We start from the raw sequence: 15,689 nt of genomic DNA on the forward strand, positions 1-15,689 counted from the left end.
CTCTGAACTGTTTCCATGAGAGTTGGACTACCAGATGGACGGACAAAACATCAAAATATTTTGGAAGAAGCACAATTAGGGGGGGGAAAAGGGTATTTAACCACAAGAAAGGATTTCATAGGGTATTGCTTCGTCCATCACTTCATATTCTATTCTGCACAATGTGCACACTGGAAAGGTCACCAGTCCATCACACAGACAACACAGAGAGACAACTACACTTATTTCCACCCATCTGGGGATAGTTTTAGAGGCACGACTCTTAAATGCGTGTTTTTGGTGAAAAGATGGTGAAAAAAACCCAGAACAACAGAAAAACCAGAAATCAACAGGGAGAACATGCAAACCTGTTTAGTTCTCATCATTGATGTGCCGTGAGAGAGAGAGAGAGAGAGAGAGGGACTACAAGTATTTGTTTACATATATTCTGAATAGCAGCGGTGTGACTCTTCACACTCAGGTGCAAATGTTCATATTTTGCATTACAGGATAGATTTCTTTGTGCCTCTAGGTTGGTAATAGATGCACTGGGTCAGCGTGACCAGAATCTGTTCCTTACTTTCCACACAGGTGAACTTTACAAGTTAAGAAAAATCAAAGCACTGAGTCACTACACTGGTTATATATGCACTGAGCCAGTTCATCTGAAACTGGAAGTTTGTCTCAGTTCAAACCGAAGAAAAACTCCTTAAGCTTCCTGATTCATGCTATATCTTGTTTGATTGATTTGATTGATCTAAAAGCTGAAGCATGAAAACGACAAGCCGGGAGTCTTTTAGGGGGATTACGTGCAGCACAGGGCTCCAGCTCCATATCTAATGGACAGGCATGAGAGTGGTATTGATTCTCTCATCTTCTGTGAAAGGGGAGGGGTAATAAGCTCCAAAATGTCAAACTGTCCTTGTCAAAATGCAGTGATACACAATGATGACTTGTGTGAGGGCCCAACCTGTTGGCTCTGTGCTTGAGCAGGCCGAAGATGAAGAACAGCATCGTGGATGGTGGTGAATAGGCAGGACTTTGTCACTTTGTCGTTGAAAAAGCCTCCAGACTCTAGATTGTCCACCACAACGGCTGGATGGAGAAAGGGTTGTAGCAATAAATGTAGATGACAGCATCGGAGTGCGCGGAATGAGTAGTTCTGGCTATATGAAAATATTTTGCATCCCCAATGAATCCAAACCCACACAATGAAACATTTTCTCATGCATCACATTATATACTATCGACCCACACTGGGATAATTAGCACCACTGATCCCTTAAAATAAACTGAATATGGCTCCCGGCATCGTAGTAGTATGATGGCCTCCCCCCAGAGACTCGTGCTTTTCACCATCTAGCAAGTCAGACCTACATTTCTGAGCTATTACTGTATGTAAAAGTAAACACTGAGAGTAAATGCTTTCAACCATAGAAGCAGAACATGTCCACAAGATTTAGTGTCTCTTTTAGGTTTTCATGAGATGAGTTACGATCTTCTCATGACCTGAGATTACACATTATGGTTTAAAAGAGAGAGGAATGGCCTCTGTTCCCTGGAAAATGGATCATCTTTTGACTTTCCCCACCAAGAAACAGCTACGACAATATGCAGTGTTATTGAATGGACTCTAATTGTGTGTGTCCGAGTGGGTGTGGGCTGTGAAAAATACATCCACATGTGTGTTTCAGCACAGACAAGAACACGACAGGAAGGGATTTTATAGATAAACTGTAGCTTGGAGTCACGTGTGTTTCCCATCGGTAGGGGATCGACTCACATCAGGTATTTTACTTACTTTGGCAGCCAGCAAGAACCACCTCCACCCCGATTTCTCCATAGTCTTTCAGGATCTGAAACAGACACACAAGCACACAGAAACAATCAAACTGAGGATCATTTAATTAGTCTGACAATTCAATTTGCTGCAATGGGCTGCCTGGGGAGTCAGATGACGACGAAAGACAAGGCACAAAGAGCGGTATGGGGATTGTGTTTGCACATTTTAAAAGAAAGAAACATCCTATCTTCTCTCTGTTGCTCCTGATCATATTTGACTCTCAAACAGTGGAACAGGAATCTATGCATACGACACATATTTCTTCTAAATGGTAAGATCAGCCAAACCTGCCAGTTGGTCAGTCAACATATCTTCTCAGATCAGCTTCATCAAACACAGTTTAGTTCAGGTGCAACATGCAGCCCAAAATGCCAAAAATATCTTTACTTTCACAAAACCAAACAGTTACTTCAAGAAATTACTATGACCTCAATATAAAGCCAATTTTACTGAAGCCTCCTGGTGAAGAAGATGGTGACATGTTCAAAACACTTCTCCTATAACTGTTGCATGTATGTTTTGACAAGCTCACCCTGACCGTATGGCTTTGAGCAAATCGGTATTTTCTTTCACAAATATTTTAGCTTGGGTCTCAGTATTATGTTGCGTCCAATACTCTTAAGAAAGTTGATAAAAAAGAAAAGAAATCAATGTTTTCAATCTTTCCAATTTGCTTGGTGGTTTTGTGAGTCAGATTGGAGCCTCTTGTGGGCTGATTTGGTCCACAGGCCTTATGTTTGACACAACTAATCTTGGATGTCTATATCCTGAACGACTGGACCATCTACAGACCGATCAATCAGTAGGTCTGTAATGAAACGTGCCCCGTCATGTACGGAGAGTCCAAAAGTGCATCACGCACCAAGGATCCAACAACCCCTCCGAGGTTCCCCTACGAGGCGTCACAATGTCCTCCCCAAAATATAAGCAACTTCATATTGATTATTTTGATAGCCAGTTCTCTCCTCCTCTTTTATTTGCGTATTTTCTGCTGAATGAGATCACCGTCTTCGTACATTTCGTAGCGTCTTGACTCCCACAGTATCCAGGAAGTTGACCGGGCTGAGGTCCAGAATAATGGCTGTCAGGAGTGAGGGGTCGCGCTCAGCCTCCATCTCAATGGTTGCAATGTCCTTTGGTTCCTCGTACTCTGATTCTTCTGCCTGAGCAGAATGAGACAAGAAGGAACAAGCAAAAGGACAACCAAATGGTTGAAATGCTTTAGTTGTCTGTTCTCTATGTCCAACAATCAACACTGATTTATTGTATACGAGGCAGCAGTTGAGTCGTTCATGTTGCTGTTTCAACTCACGTGGCCGACACCGTTCTCCTGAAGCGCTTTCTTTGCTTTTTTGGCATTTTTCTTCTCTAGCCTTTTCATTTTGGTCTCCAGTTTTTTCTTTGCTGACAGGATCTTTGTGATGTCGATGCCAGACTAGAAGGCATAGCACAGAGCAGTCACAGGTGAAGATTAGTATTCATAACATGTTTTTGTTTTTGGTGTCACAACTCATTATTAGATAACAAAAAATAATACAATTCATGACAATTAGGGGCAGAGCTGGCATAGAAGTTATTGGACAAAACGTTTAACTAGTAGTTTGCAAGGGCATCTTGTCACAAATCAAACATGCAGATCACTTGTTGTGCAATAAAACAATTCTAGATATTTTTTGGGGATACTTCACTGAATTCTGCACCAGAAAATGTTATTATAATTGGTTTTATGTTGACTGTAGTAAGTTTTAGCACTAATAGTGGAACATTTTTGCCAAATGTAGCCTTTTCCTAAACTTATATTTGACCCTAGAACAGAGAAAAAGTTCAAATTTAAAGGTTATTAGGCCACTATTTTACCGGTCAAGCCCCCCTGGAAAGATACTGGGCTGTATGTGGCCCCTGGGTTAGACTAAACACCACTTGAAATATCTTAAATGTGACAACCACAGAAATTGAGAAATCTCAGGGTCACCAGTAATAAGCACCATTAAGTCATATTGAAGAACATCATCAGTCTGCCAATCATAAGAGGATCGGACTTTGGCGACAGCTGTTTAATCTTCTGAAGCAGATTCAGTATTATTGAGCTTCAATATGCAGTATGCCATCAGGTCTCCATCAGCTCTGTTGCTGCCAGGGAAACCAAGCAGCAGATTCCACAGAAACATCAACCATCCACAATTGATCTGATGGCATTTTTCCACCATTTAATATAAACCTGTTGCTTCATTTGGACTGAAAGCTTTCCGGTGCCTCACATATCGGGGTTGTGACCCTGCGACTTTCACATGTTGACACTTTAGAGAATGAGACGTTCAATTATCTTCCTCGCCGTTTTCCCCCATCCGCCTCTCTGTCATTTGTCATCTGTTTTCTCTAGATTTGTCTTTTTATGGCAGAAGATGAATGGGAGGAGGAGGAAGATGGAGGGGGTAGACGGAAGAATAGGGAGGGGGGGGCGCTACTTGAACAAAAAGTCGAGGAGAAGAAAAGCGGAAAGAAAATAGCTGGGTGACATTTTGAACAATGTCTGTCACGGGGTTGATGTGTGAATGGGTGACATGTCGGGTCAGTTATTAGACAGACAGAAATTATATTTGTGAAAGAGAAGCTAAGTGCACGGAAACTGTGAAAAACTGAGACAGCTTCTCCTGTCTGTGGTGTTTTTTCCCCCTGCATATTCACTGAAATCTTGTGCATCTATTATTTTGTGGTCTGTACACGACATTGAGTCCAATTAATATTCTATTTGGTGCTCTGCATCGTAGTTTTGTTTAAAGAGTGAGAAGATATCTGACCAATTGCTGTTTGAAGATAATTTGAGAGTTTGCTGGTACTTGTGTGATCATCTATACCTTCTCTCCCAGTGCATCTTGGTACATCTCAGCGTTGGCAAAGTAGAGGGTGGCAGAAGAACGGAAGATCAGAATCCCAGGCACAGGCTTCACCTACAAATGAGAAATTTTTGCAAATTTCTGCACTAGATTTGATCACAGTTCATTGTTCGGTTATTGACAAGCACACACATACATTTACTGTCAATCACTACAGTACTATATAACTGTATCACTTCTCATAAAATAGTGGTTTAGGTACTTTGCTAATAAACCAGTAACATGGGGACAAAAAAACAACAACACAGCAATGCTTCTTATCAATACAGTAGTTGTTTTACAGCAGTGCTGCTGTGATACATTGGCTGAGCTGTCAGTGTTGTGTTTGGTTGGATATTTAATTCAACTGAAGATGAATCAGAATTTGGAGGAAGATCCTCTAAATAATCTTGATATTGCATTTTGAAAGACATGGGTTAACAACAAATTATTTGTTCTTATTCCACAGGGACTGTGTAAAGGCAGCTCTTTAACTTTAACAAGACTATTTTATTAATTACAGATGAGGAGAAGATATTTACTCTGTTGCACTGTTTTTGTGTTTTTTTTCTGGGATGCATTGTGTTCAATACCTCCTCATTTAAAGGCACAACTGTATGCCAAGATTCCCATGTCAATTTTAAATGGAGATCTTTATTACCTTCAGTGATTTGACGTTCAGAACAAAAAGATATTCCAATCCTGAGAGAGCTTTTGTTAATTGTTGGAAAATAGAATTAATGACACTGAAATGTGATTAATACCTAAGTTTGTTGTTCAAAATTAAGTATTGAGAGAGTACATGGAAGAAGCCACAATGAGACTTACTATAAGGCAATGAAATGATGGGCATGCTTAATGGCATCAAGGAATAAGGGTTATGACAAGTCTACCTTTACATAAAACTTTCTACTGAACATTTTTAAACCTCATGGTGTCAGACATTGTCGAGGTGTTGCTCCATACCTGAACGTAGTCCTCCAGCGGCCTGTAAACGTCTGTGTGTGGGATCTGCCCCAATGCAGAGTATTTAGGTCTGAAATACAACCAGAACACACCAACAGTTTGAGTCAGACTGTGTTTGGATGAAGGAAGGGAACTACGTCAGAACTATCAATTCAACATTCTTAAAATTGTAAAATTTGTATGCACCTGATGAATAAAAGTGATCCATAAACATGGTTCACACAAGAAAAAAGAAACTTCTGGACAGCAAGAAGAAGATCATGCACACAAAGGCGTGAGATACTGATTATGTTTGACACAAATTGGCGGGAAAACCATGTTCTGTCATCAGGAGTGTTCCTGTGTGTGCCCAGACGCCACAGTCATGCTTTCTTACAACTGAGTCCTGAAGATGACAGTCAGGATGGAGAAACCGATAGAAGCAGCCAGGCCCATGTCAGGATTCAACAACACGGTGAAGATGAAGGTGGCCACCCACACCAACTGGAGGACGAGAAAAGACAGAACATGAGTGACATCGCACATATGACAGAATACACACATACATTTACATTTTGTTTGTATGTTTTACATATTTACATAATTAAAAATTGCCTGATGAAATATTTCCACCACAAACATGGGTGCAAACTTGAGATTATGTTCACATATTCAGCAAACTCCGTCCGCTCACCATGTCCACTTTGTTGCTCTTCCACAGTGCAGGGATGTCCAAAAACTGCTTCATCATACCGTGGAGGTTGACAAAAATAATAGCAGCCAGCACAGCCTGAAAAAACAAAAACAAAACAAACAAAGAAAGACCCAAATTTATCCAGAAGAGTCAAGGAGAAGTTGTGAAACATAATCTGGCATGAAACTTTGACTCTCTCTCTCTCTCTCTCTCGCTCTCTCGCTCTCTCTCTCGCTCTCGCTCTCGCTCTCTGTAAATTTTCAGTCATTGTCTGTAGTTTTATCCTGAAGTGGAAGACACTGGTGTCTTTACACCACACAGGCCTCTTTTGTATGTTCTTCTCAGAATGAGTGTTATCATTCCACACAATCATTCACACTCAGAGTTGGACGCATGCTCATGATTGTGCACAGACGTGAATAGCAGAATTACCTTGGGCAGCTCTTCAAAGAGAGTCCCAATCCAGAGTGTGATGAAAAGGATAACTACTGCCGACAGAGCTCCAGCGATCTGCAGTGAAGAGAGAGGGGGAGAGTGGACATGTGATGAATGCAAATCAGGAGAGAAGATCAGAGGAAGAGCCAGAAAGAAGAGCAACAAAGAGACAAATGATGGAGTGGGTATTAGGTTGAATTGGTGCATGATTACAAGAGCAGTCTGAGCAACTTTAGTTCAAGTTCCTCTCCTCTCCTCTCCTTTCCTCTCCTTTCCTCTCCTCTCCTCTCCTCTCCTCTCTGATGGGTCTGGCTGATTAATGGTGTTGTCAGAATAGATGGGTTTAGCCTTTTAGAAGATCTGTATTTGTGCAGGTGAAGTTCAATCACGGGGGCCACAAATCGATCCCCTAAGTGTTTTTTAACAATGCCACTTTACCCCGGTGCTGTTAATTATAATGAATGTTTCACTGCATTTAACCTTTAATTTCTGCCAGTTTTGTAGTTGAAGGCAGACAAAGACAAGACATTGATGTGAAGAGTGTCAGTTCCACCGCTAACACTCTGCATGTCATAGAACTATTGGCTTAAATACAATGTCGGTGTTTCTTTTCTTTATTTAGGTAATAATTTCAGATTTTTGGAGCTGAACAACACTACTGGTCAGTGGTTGTTTCAAAGTGAGAATGATTGAACCTGTTGACCAGGAAGGAGTGTCTGTGTGGAGTTTGCATGTTATCCCTATACACGTTCATACAGGTTGGGTTGCTGTTTTTAGTTTCATTTAGTTTCGTTTTAGCTTAGTTAGTTTTATTTCAATTGCTTTTATACAATGCAGCAAATAAGAACATTATGACAAAAATGTTACCGTCCAGCAACTGAAAAGGGAATCGACGGAAGCCTGTGGCTTCCGTCGATTCACTAATCAAATTCAAAACTAAATGACAGTTTAAGTTAGAAATCCCTTTTCGGATAATAACTAAATATCAAACTCACAATTCACAGCATAACCTATAATTATTTGACATCTTAAACTCTTTTTGAAAACACGAAGAAATAGGATGCTCCATTTTTGTTCCATGGTCTCCCAGTAAGCCATTAAGAATTGTAATGCAGACTTGGCGAGTTTTTACTCCGGACACTCTTCCTGCCACACAGGACTCGACCTGTCAAGTCATGCTCAGCAACACTTCAGTAGAACTGTCCTTACCTGAGTCCTTCCTCCCGTGCTCTCCTGGACCAAACTGCGAGACATCGAGCAGCTGATGGCAAAACACTGGAAAAACCCTCCGACAGAATTACTCAGACCCAGAGCAATTAATTCCTGGATCATGAAAGACATAAACACAACCTCACTTAAAATCATATGAAATAATCAGGCAATGCGATCATCGGTCCTCTTCGTACCTGGTTGCTGTCCACCTTGTATCCATATTTCAGGGCAAAGATGCGTCCCAGAGATATGGCGATGCCATAACCAACCACAGACAGAGCGAAGGCGTCCCCGATAACCTGACCAAACAGAGACAAGTCTGGGACCACCGGCGGCTGCAGACTGGTGAACATTGACAGAAGAATGCATAAGAATCATCACAAAACTTTACCCCTCATCAGTCCTGCGTGTTTGTTTCTCACCCTGAGGGAATCAGTCCCACAACATCCACTTGATATTTCCCCTCTAAATTAACTTGCCAGGAAATGACTGTAGCAATAATCACCTGCAGAAACAGACACAGGGAGATGTACTATACTGCACATAGAGTTTATAACACAGGGTTTGTTGTGGTGTACGCACAGCGATCAGCTCCACAGGAATAGGAACCGGCATCTTTTTACTCAAGAACGTATTGAGCTCCTTTGCCAGAATGAGTCCGACAATGGAGACGATGCTGACCACGAGGGTGCCGATGTTCGTCTGTGGGAGGAGATAGCACAACTCCACCACAGTCTGGGAAGATAAATAGAAGAAAAATATCATGGTGAAACATCACGATGCCTTTATGTGCACGTATCGGAGGATCAGTTGTACTTAGGAACAAAAAGTGTATAAAAATGAAAAAAGAAAGAAAAAAAACCTCTTTTCAAGTCAAAATGTTTGATAAAATTGGGTGAGTAACACTTATTAGATGTCGTTTCTGGATCCGAAGTCACAAAATGCTTAAGTGAGAAAATATTAAAGAGGTATTTTCATTCAGTGTAGAACAGACATGTATATTTCTGAAATATGAAGATGTGACATTTTCTGTGTTCAATATAACAGATGTATTTTGGTGAGGTTTATGATGAAATAAGCAGCTTATTTTCATCACCTTCATTCTAAATGGTTAAACTAAAAGAGGAAATAGGTGAAAACATCCACAGACTGTGTTTTGCCTTACATATATCAAGGACAGCGGCCCACTGTATCTTTCGGGGTTGATGCCGAAGGTATACTTGAGCTGCGACACAATGACGTGGATGGCTGCTCCTGTGGTGTACCCTCGTACCAGCGGGTCTGACAGGTACGTCACCACGAAACCAAACTGGACCAGACCGAGCAGGATCTGCAGCAAGTACACAGATTGAAGGAAAGCTGGTGATAACATCATTCAAAAGCGATCAAGGGCCAAGTCACAAGCTTCATTAATTGAAAGGTATAATACCAACTTGATCTACTAAGCAGACCCAATACCATTGCAACAACCAGTCGACAAGACAAGTTAAACAGTAGAAACGCTGAAAACCAGGTGAATCGTAAAAAGGTGCTAAAGTGACTCAATACCGCCACCCAATGTACAACACAGGCATACTTACATTTATACAATGCCTCTTTAAGAAATATGACACATTGCCAGGCCAACATGAAAACCCAGTGAGTGGTTTTCTCCTCAGGTTTTTTGAAATGATTTGACGTCCAGTTTTATTTTTACCTGAATGATTCCCGATACAAAGGTGACAGCCGCAGCCACTCGGACTCTCTCTGCATCACGTAGAGCCGTGTCAACAACACTGGCATTGGTCACGTTGTCCCATGATATGAAGTTTGAGTCAGGGGCCAGTCGTTCGATCACCCCTCCAATCATCACACTCATCACAGCGTATGTTCCTGACAACGACCAAGAGGCAGAGTTAAAATATATTGAAAGATTCTCATTCAAGTACATTTTTCATCAGTGACATTGTCTTAAAAATGTTTTCCCAAGGTTGCATGAAATTATTTCATCAGGGAGAAATAGTCCATGAACACAGTCCATTGTTTTTGTTTGGACCACAGATTCTTCATCCAAACAATAATCCTCTATGAAAGCTGACACTTTCCTTGTCGTGGCGATCAGAAAATGATGCAGCTCCCAGGCTGTTTAAATACTAATCCAGTCATGAACACTTGTTTGCCCAATGTTGAGTTGGTCTTAAAAGGAGGTGTTCGAGGCCTCGATGTGGCTATTAAGAGAAAAGCTTCTAATATATTGTATGTCTTCAGCCAAGTTTTCCACAAAACAAGATACACTTTTATCTATTATTAAATCTATTAGTTTAGTTTGTAATTTTTTGGATTGATCTTTTTTGATGTTTTATATTCAGTTTCATCTGTTTTAACGAGTCTTATGTGCATAATCAATTACATTAATAATTATATTTCTACTAAGTCGAAGTTCATTAATCATTTTTGGAATAACTTTTGACAGTATTTTTGTCATTTTCTTTTCTCCAATTGTATTAACGTTACGTTAAAAGGTTTGGTTGGTTTGTGGGTTGAACAAAGGGCAGTTGTATATTGTTAAATGACACAATATTTTCATTTCATTTGAGGACCCATATATCCACGCTCACAACACTCGCTCTGAAACCTGAAACAGAATCTCTCAGTGGATCGTGACCTTGGCACGAAGACAAGAGGAGTGTTTATCTAATGGTAGGTAATACAATGCAGGTGAGAAGTCACATGGTCATCAACAACATTAGCTTCTCCAAGTCAAACAAAGAGGCTATTTTATTATTTCCGCCACAGAGGTTATAAAATCACTCGCATTTATTTGTCTGTTAACAAGATATCTCAAAAACTAATGAAAAGATCATTAAAATGGGTACACATGTGCATTTTGATCAAAGGGAGAACCCATTAAACTTTGGTGGTGATCTGGATCAAAATAATTGTGACAACAGAACATTTTCATTTTACAATTTCTTGTCTTATCTTGTGTCCTTTCAAATTCTTACACATTATCACCAAAATAAATAAAAGAATAAAAGCAGTTGAACTGAATGTGGAATATGTGTAATTTCCCTGTATCCATGTCAAGCCTTGGCGGAGGTCAGAAGACTCTGATTGCTCTTGTTCGTAATAATTCTTTTCGGAGATGCCGCAGTCACGGCTGACTTGATATTGAATCCAGAACGCACTTAAGAATAATTAAGAGACTCATAGCAACCACTTTAAATCATATGCTGCTTTTGTCCACCATTAAATACCGAAAGTAGAGCATGTTCCCTACATTTCAGACAATCCACAGTACTGCGCTTTATATGTGGAAATCTTGTGGAAAAAGTACAGCAAAATGAAAGCAAAAAAACAAAACAAAAACAACATCCCAATAGTTCCACTTCAGATGTTGCCACAAAATATTTTGACCACTCAGATCTTACTGTTCAAGTCGGATGATGAAAACAAATATCCACTTTTCAAAAGAGTGAGCAGCTAGCGCACCCCATGAAGTGCATACCTACTGAGATGTGCCTGGATGTGCCGAAGATGAAGTAGACAAGTACCGGGTAGAAGGAGGAGTACAGACCAAAGACTGGAGGAACTGCTGCTAGCAAGGCATAGGCCATACCTGCAGAGGTGAAAGAACATCAACTGGATGATACTTTGACTGGGGAGAACAGAAATGCAACACTGTGGTCGGACCTAAATCTAACAAAATTACAAAAAAAGACAACACTTTCCGGCGGGTGTATTATTATGCACGGTATTTGTTTTATAACACCAGCAGGGAGATGTTTGATTGGTTCCAAAATGTATTCTTCAATACAGAAAAACAACGCAAAACGTAAATGTTGAGTTCATTCAGTGTAAAGTAAAGGAGAACAAGCAGTTCTGAAGGTGATGTGTGGTCTTCAAACAGCTGTCGGGCAAACATGAACAGACAGAAGGAACTAGACAAAACAAACAGGAGACCTTTGTTTGGTTCTTGAAGGTGTTTTAAAACAACGCCCTGTCTGCTGAGAAGAACCGACGCTGTTCTGAATCAGCCAAATACTGATGCCTCCCATCATTCATGACGTTATTTGCATTGAGTGATAAATACCTTGAGGCAGCTGCATGATCCCCACACTGATTCCAGAGACCAGGTCGCCCAAAGCATTTTCTCTGATGGAGTATCGAGGCAGCCACGATGCGACAGGAAATGTACCGAGCAGACAGCTCTTCAGTCTGGGACCCGAGCAACTGAGGTCGTGCCACAGTGGCAGGAACACAAACAAAACGAGTGAGAGTACATTTTTATGCGTACCTTCTACCAGTTATTAAAATACTAAAAAAGGTTAAATAGCATTTTCTGTGTAAAGTGTAAGAGCTTAAAGTCTGAGAGCTCACTGTGCACATTGCTGGAATGAGTAAAATTGTTGCCACCAAGCTTCAACTTCAACTAATTTCTTGGCTAAAAAACAATCATGAAATCAATAAAAACTCAGGGGGAGACTTTAAGAAACATGATTTGTTCACTAAACAACAGCTTGTCTTATGTTTGCTCTATAACAGGTGCAGACAATTTAGTATACAGCTTATATTTATTTTATAACTGTCTAATACCTACTTTATAAGGCCAAACCCACAGAATTGGATGTGACCCCAACACTTTTATAAATACAGAACAAGAGTCGAGGTGAGCTGCACAGTCACTTCGATGTGAAAAGGTTTACCTCAGTGACTCTTTGACTTTCGCACACAGAGACGTTTTTGACTCAGACTTCTCTGCCAGTTCATTGACTGCATCTTCATCCAGGACATCCCTGTGGACACTGTAGTCCACCAGTCTCCTCTGTGCCATGGCTTTAACAAGCTGCAACTCAAACAATATGTTTACCTCATTATGACTCAGCAAAAGCCTGAATGTTTCTCGAGAAATGTGACGTCTTCAAACATCCTTGTCAATTTACAGGTTTTTTTTTAATAAAAATAAAAAAAAAAAAATCCAAATTCAACATGTATCTCCCCGTGGAGCTGGATGGCATCTTTTTAAAGACCTGTGGTCAAAAACATGCAACAAGATCTGTTGTTTTCCACCAAGGAATGCTAAAACCATGCCAAAGCAATTGTTTGGGAACAAGACAATAATCAGACAAGGATCAAGAGATCAGTAACTCTGGAAAATGTTGATGATGATTACCTTGGTGTGGTACCGGTTGATTCAGAAAACTGTTTTTGACTCCAAACTGCAGTTCACCCCCCTAAAAAAATCCAACTTAAATCTTGAGGAAAAACTGCATGAATATTTAGTCTTGTTTTCTCATGTTCCGTGTCCACGTTTCTTATTTTTTAACTTCCAGAAAAATCCAATCCTATATTCCTTTGGTCAATGTAAAACAAGAAAAAAGTTTCTTGACTTAAAAAAGTGCAATTCCTTTTTTGCTGCAAATAAGTCCTGACTGTGTGCGGTGACGTCCGAGTATCAAATCAAAGTGACAGTAGAGTTAATCCATCAGGGCCGAGCAGCCTCAACTGGCACCAAAACAACCGCTCCTGATTGCTTTTGGGCTCAGGCAAGAGATAAAAGTCAGGTTTTACTTGGACATTCCCCGTCGAGAGGATCCTCTGACCAAGCCACAGGGAAAACTATTCCTCCAAATGCGTTTTGTCCTCTCTTCTCTCAGCGCCGCTCGTCTGTGTTACAGCAGAGTGAAGCCTCGGGACCTAGAAGACAAGTCAAGATATCAAAGTGTCTGTCTTTGAGGAGGAAGAGGACAAAGTTCCTATTGTGGAGTAGATGGGGAAACTCGCTGGAGATGAAAATGTTTTCAGCTTGCTTGATCATTTACAGAGTGAGCTCAAGCACTCGTCTCCGTCCTCTTTACCTCAAGGTAAAAACAAGCACAGAAGCTCAAGATAAACGTAATCAGTGAGGATAAATGGATGTACGCAATTAGAGAACAAAAGGAAAAAATATGTTCTTTTTGCTCTGAACAGTCTAAGACGTGTCTTATCCTTTTGTTTTTATCTGGCTGTGATTAGATTAGTCGAGCGTTTCAGCACAGTCAGGGGTGTTGCTTAATGATAATGACACAGGAACGTGAATAACTGCAAGAGGAACTGATACTGGTTAACCAGGAGTCCAAGTTTATTTTCCTAAAGATAAATTATTTCTTAGATTAATCTGTGAACAATGATTTCATATAAACCTGTCCACATATCTGAGTTTTGTTTGTCTTTCTACTCCGAGCTCTGAAAGCACAAACTTGATCCGGCCCACGTTATTGTGGACCCTGTTAGAGGACTCACTGTCTTCTTCATGGATGCATCATTTTAAGGGGTTTGCTCTCTTTATTCCATTCCTCCAACTCAACACGATATATACACTGTGAGTTATGTCTTCTATGACACATATCTAATTATGAACCATATAGAACCATATTGTGGTAAACAAGCAAAAGATACCAGAAAAGTACACTTGCTTGTAAAAATACTGTAAAGTACAAACACATTTGACAATATAAGTGTTCACAGTTTATTTTCATTGAGGAGACTGCAAAGTGAAAAGTGACCCACCAGGCTCACACAAAGGCACGACTCACACAGGTTAGGATTGAAGAAGGTTTAATTGCAAGTTCAAGACCACAAGGTTCCGCAGCGAAAAGACAATCAGATGATACTGATGAGAGCTTAAACCAGATAAGACCGAATCGAAGTTCAAAATCAAAATGAACTAAACAAATCGAGGTGAAGCGAGTCTGGATCCCAAAACACAGGAAGAACTGCTGAGTGATAAATTCACTTCGGTACATCAGCAAGTGGAGAGAAAACATCACACAGATGGATACAACTGAGGAAGGTAGCTGTACTCAGCACACGGGAGTGTTTCTCAACGGGACAATTGACACAAGAGGAGCGATTCAGTGGCGTATAACTATTAGGACTAATGATCTTGTTGTTTATCAAAGCAGAACATCACTTAATGAAGATAATCAGTTGAGCCTGATACTTTCAGGAACATCAAGCACCAGTGACTGACAAGTGCATCGGTCACTCTTTCTACTCAAACTGCTAACCTTGTGTCATGGTTCATGTGTCATTTCTTGTGTTCTTTTTGAGATTCTGACTCTGTCTCTTGTTTTAGGTTCCTTGCCTTCCCCTCCCTGTATCTGACTGCTGTACGTGACTGTCTTCACCTGGTGGTGGAGGTTCATGTTGGGTGTCTTCTGGTAGTTGGTTCATCTGCATTCCTCGCTCTCCAGTGTCTCAGTTTGTGTGCTGTGTGTTTGAACTTTCCATCATTATCATCGTTATCTCCTGTAATCTTGAGGACTATGTGATTTTGGTCATTTGGATTTTTGTTGTATGGTTTGTTCCAGTAAAATAAGCTTATCCTCCACCAGTGGCGGTGTCTGGCATCACAAGTCTGCCTCTGAGCAAACCAACTGTGAGTTGGAAAACCTTACTTTACTCATTTTACTGAATAAACATAAATGTTTATCCAGGACAAACTTTTCACAGCATCAAAAACACATAAAGTGGAGAAGAAGTCGCATATTCTCTGTTACCACTGCCTGTTCCTGTCACTTACAATGAACCTTTAGTCACAGTATCCACAACACACTCATACACACAAGCACAGTGAAAGTGATAAACAGTCATAACGACATGATTGTGAAAATAAAGTCATTCACAGTTAGTAGTAGAAGTGTAGATTTTGTTTGTTTATTCTTGTTACTGTGCAGCTGTAGGAATG

At 40.5% G+C, this 15,689-nt stretch overlaps 1 protein-coding gene across 1 annotated transcript; it reads right to left on the reverse strand.

The window, feature by feature from the left end:
• Positions 1–482: 482 nt before the first annotated feature.
• On the reverse strand, positions 483–12,794 carry slc26a6.2 (solute carrier family 26 member 6, tandem duplicate 2; the record flags this gene model as incomplete). The annotated part of the gene is made up of 19 exons (XM_080496856.1): positions 483–575; positions 950–1,074; positions 1,781–1,835; positions 2,839–2,985; positions 3,135–3,257; positions 4,678–4,770; positions 5,662–5,731; positions 6,038–6,144; positions 6,335–6,430; positions 6,767–6,844; positions 7,979–8,092; positions 8,176–8,323; positions 8,404–8,486; positions 8,564–8,716; positions 9,147–9,311; positions 9,678–9,853; positions 11,469–11,579; positions 12,054–12,193; positions 12,667–12,794. 19 exons carry the CDS (start codon positions 12,792–12,794, stop codon positions 483–485), a joined length of 2,205 nt encoding a protein of 734 aa, XP_080352982.1.
• Positions 12,795–15,689: the final 2,895 nt, after the last annotated feature.

Source organism: Blennius ocellaris, assembly GCF_963422515.1.
Source record: "Blennius ocellaris genome assembly, chromosome: 5".
Taxonomy (NCBI): domain Eukaryota; kingdom Metazoa; phylum Chordata; class Actinopteri; order Blenniiformes; family Blenniidae; genus Blennius; species Blennius ocellaris.